Raw genomic sequence first — 3,425 nt, 5'->3', positions numbered from 1 at the left:
ATTCACGTTCATTCATTTACTAATGTTAATTTATACAATTCAGAATGTTTAAACTATCTTAGCATATGTAGAAATGAACATTCACCAAGACCAATAAATGTGTTTATTAATTACTAAAATAGCTCATTGTTACGTCATGATATCTAATGCATTAACTAATGGTAAAGTATTGGAGATTATTATGAAATGCTACTGTTTACTCTTAAATATTAGTATTACCATATATGGACATTTGCTGAACTAGCCTGAAAAATAAATTTTTTTTTTTAGAGTTGAGCTTAAAAAAAAGTAATTGGATGTTTTAAAAGTAATTTTAACATTTTAATTTCTCTGTTATAGAGTCTTTGTCTTTGTACAGTGAATAAATGCTGTAAACACTAGTATAAAATCCAAAAACAACTAAATTAAAAAAGAACGGCAGGTACTCAAACTCAAAACCACCTGCTACTAAATGTCGAAAATTGGCATTAAGGCTCTTGCATGAACAGCAGAGCGGCCTCGGCTCTCAGTAATGTACTACATGCTGAGAGACTGCTGCTTCAGGGCTTACGCTTGACAGACATTCTGATGGGGACCCCCGCCAAGTTCAAATCTCTGTTTTTGGCATTAAGTTGCCATGGTCCAGATTCTCAAATAACGCTCTAAGAGATAAATGGATCTCAAATGGTATTCTGTGACCCAGATACTTATATCACACACTGCTGTACGGGGATGATAAGCTCATGTGGCTGGTCTTAGAAGTTTAGAATCATGGGCAAACGATGGCTTTGACTTCTGGATGAACTACAAGAAGAACTACATTTTGCTCTGAAGGTGGATGTAGATTCACCTGTGAGGTCATCTGTAGGCCAGGATCCAAGCTCGCACATACGACAGGTGTATTCATCAAACACAAACTCATTTTCTTTACACGGAGTGCAGGTCCAGCAGCAGCTCACCTCACCCTTACGGATAACCTGAGGTGGTCAGAACAGAGAGGTCAAGTTATGTAAGTTATAGAGTTCTGTGAAGAAAATAGCGACTTAAGACTGGCTTTGTGGTCCAGGGTCACATATACACTGACATATTTTCACCTTTATCTGAGCTTTTTCACAGGGATCACTGCACACTGATCTGATGATGGCACTGCTATTGGCCCAAATCTCCTCGTCATCCATCTTCAGCCCACTGTTGTCCCAGCTGCCCACATGGATGTAGCTATAGTCCTCCTCACTCATCTGTTTAAAGTTCATGATTTCATACCTGGAAAAACACACATAAAAGCACTGTTATGGACATGAAACGGTTAACCCAGCATCATTCATGTTTTGCTCATAAAGCCACTTAGTCTGAAGGAAGGTATTTTTGAAAATCACAATGACATCAACAAGACATTGTTTTCATTCTCTTTGAAATGAGTTTAGAAGCACATTCTTACTTGTGTTTGGAGTAGAATATGAACGATTCCTACCTCCCCGGGGAGTCTCCGTTCTCATCAAACAGCACCACTTCTCCCGAGACGCCAGTGAAGTTTGTCCTCATGAGGAATTCTAAGAGTTTACCTCCATCAATCGGCCGCATGGCTTCACACAGACCTGCGTAGCCGGGACACAGAGACTTCTGCATGGCGTGCAGGCCGTAAGCCATAGAGTAGATGGCATTGATCACAAAGCCCATCTTCGTGTCCTGAGCGTACTGGTGTCGGAGCAACTCTTTCTCTATGAGATGGTGTAGTGAAAACAAACAACAGAACAAACAATATATTGAGTTCTAAAGACACTTTTGTAATATCTATTTAGTGCTTTCATCTGCCACAGTAAAGCCTTTATCTACATTATATTTTTGTTGATTGATATTCATTATTAGATAGATTAATAAAAGGACGGATGGACAAGTAGATGAAGTAGTGGAAGGACAAATGGAAGTATAATGGATGAAAAGATTGACAGATAGATGATGTATATATAAATGAATAGATTAAATTATGGAATGAAAGACGGATGGATGGATGGATGAAAAACAGACAAAGTACTGGAAGGATGGATGGATGGATGGACGAATAGATTAAGTAGTGGAAGGACAAATGAATGGATGGATGGTGATGAAAGATGAATGAATAGATGAATTGATGGACTGAAAGATTTGGATGTATGGATGAATGGATGAATAGATAGATAGTGGAAAGACAAATGAATGTATAATGGATGAAAAGATTGACAGATAGATGATGTATATATATATGAATGAATAGATTAAATTATGTAATGAAAGATTAATGGATGGATGTATGGATGAAAAACAGACAAAGTACTGGAAGGATGGATGGATGGACGAATAGATGAAGTAGTGGAAGGACAAATGGATGGATGGAGGGAGGGAAGTATGTATGACTGGATGGATGGTGATGGATAGATGAATGAATAGATGAACTGATGGAATGAAAGATTTGGATGTATGGATGAATGGATGGATAGATAGTGGAAAGACAAATGGATGAATATATTGACAGATTGATGGATGGATGATGAATAGATGAATTAATGGAATGAAAGCTTGATGTATATATCTTTGGTGGGGAGGGGGCGTGGTCCATGAGAAATAGTCCTGCCACCACAGCTGGAAAAAAATCCTAGGAAACATCAATCCATATAGATAGTCTTCACTGTACATAGGCTGCTGTCCCTTTAAGACCTCATTCATGGATCTAATATACTGTTACACATGGCTCTACCTGTTTTTATAGTATATGGACTCTACGCTTACTTTTCTTTTTAGGAGCGCTTGTCCTCCTAATTTAAAACATTTAGGAGCATGATCAATAATAAAAAATTCTGATAAAAAATGATCCTTCCTTATACGAAGTGACATTTGACTCCTTAAAGGTACTGTATGTAAGTTTTTGACTTTACTAAAGCATAAAAATACCATAATATGTTTGCAGATACTTAAGAAACATGCTAAGTTAACATACTTGTTTATCTGAAAACAATGCTACAGTCAGTTATTCTCCTTTGAAAATGTGCGTTCCGGGCCGGAATGTCGTCTGTTTTGGTTTGTGAAACCCACCCACTGCCAGTTTACCCAATTGTATTTCGGCACCCCGGGTTGCCAGTTGGCGGAAAACACAGCCTATTTAATTTCATTCATCGTCAAGTGCGCTCGTTCCTGTTGGTGTCGTCAATCTGGCAACCTGCGTGTGCATCAATTCTGAGGAGGAGGGGTCGGGTGAAAAAAACCCTCTCCAATATTTTGAATTTGGACTGCAATACCTAGTTCAACCACTAGGTCAATCCTTCATACAGCATCTTTAAAGTGACTTACAGGGGTATTTTCTTTTTACCTTTGAAATGGCATCATTTTCATCTGTCAAATTAAAAAATGTATGTTTATAAGCTTTTTTAAATTTCTATTTAAAACAATATAATAAGAAGTAGAATAAGACAAAT

At 37.7% G+C, this 3,425-nt stretch overlaps 1 protein-coding gene across 1 annotated transcript in view; it reads right to left on the bottom strand.

Moving 5' to 3' along the window:
* Positions 1-829: 829 nt before the first annotated feature.
* Positions 830-3,425, bottom strand: part of LOC107556864 (metabotropic glutamate receptor 5-like) — a gene marked incomplete at its 3' end in the record, with an annotated part of 15,622 nt that continues 13,026 nt past the window's right edge. Inside the window, exons 5-7 of the mRNA XM_016240101.1 lie at positions 1,451-1,697; positions 1,074-1,242; positions 830-956 (exon numbers count right to left, since the gene is read on the bottom strand). Coding sequence (XP_016095587.1) covers positions 830-956; positions 1,074-1,242; positions 1,451-1,697 — 543 coding nt within the window. The remainder of the gene's footprint in view (positions 957-1,073; positions 1,243-1,450; positions 1,698-3,425) is intronic.

The sequence above is a fragment of the Sinocyclocheilus grahami genome, unplaced genomic scaffold (genome assembly GCF_001515645.1).
Source record: "Sinocyclocheilus grahami isolate Dianchi unplaced genomic scaffold, SAMN03320097.WGS_v1.1 scaffold581.1, whole genome shotgun sequence".
Lineage (NCBI taxonomy): Eukaryota > Metazoa > Chordata > Actinopteri > Cypriniformes > Cyprinidae > Sinocyclocheilus > Sinocyclocheilus grahami.
The sequence above is the reverse complement of the archived record's forward strand: the minus strand, read 5'-3'. Positions and strand labels throughout refer to the sequence as shown.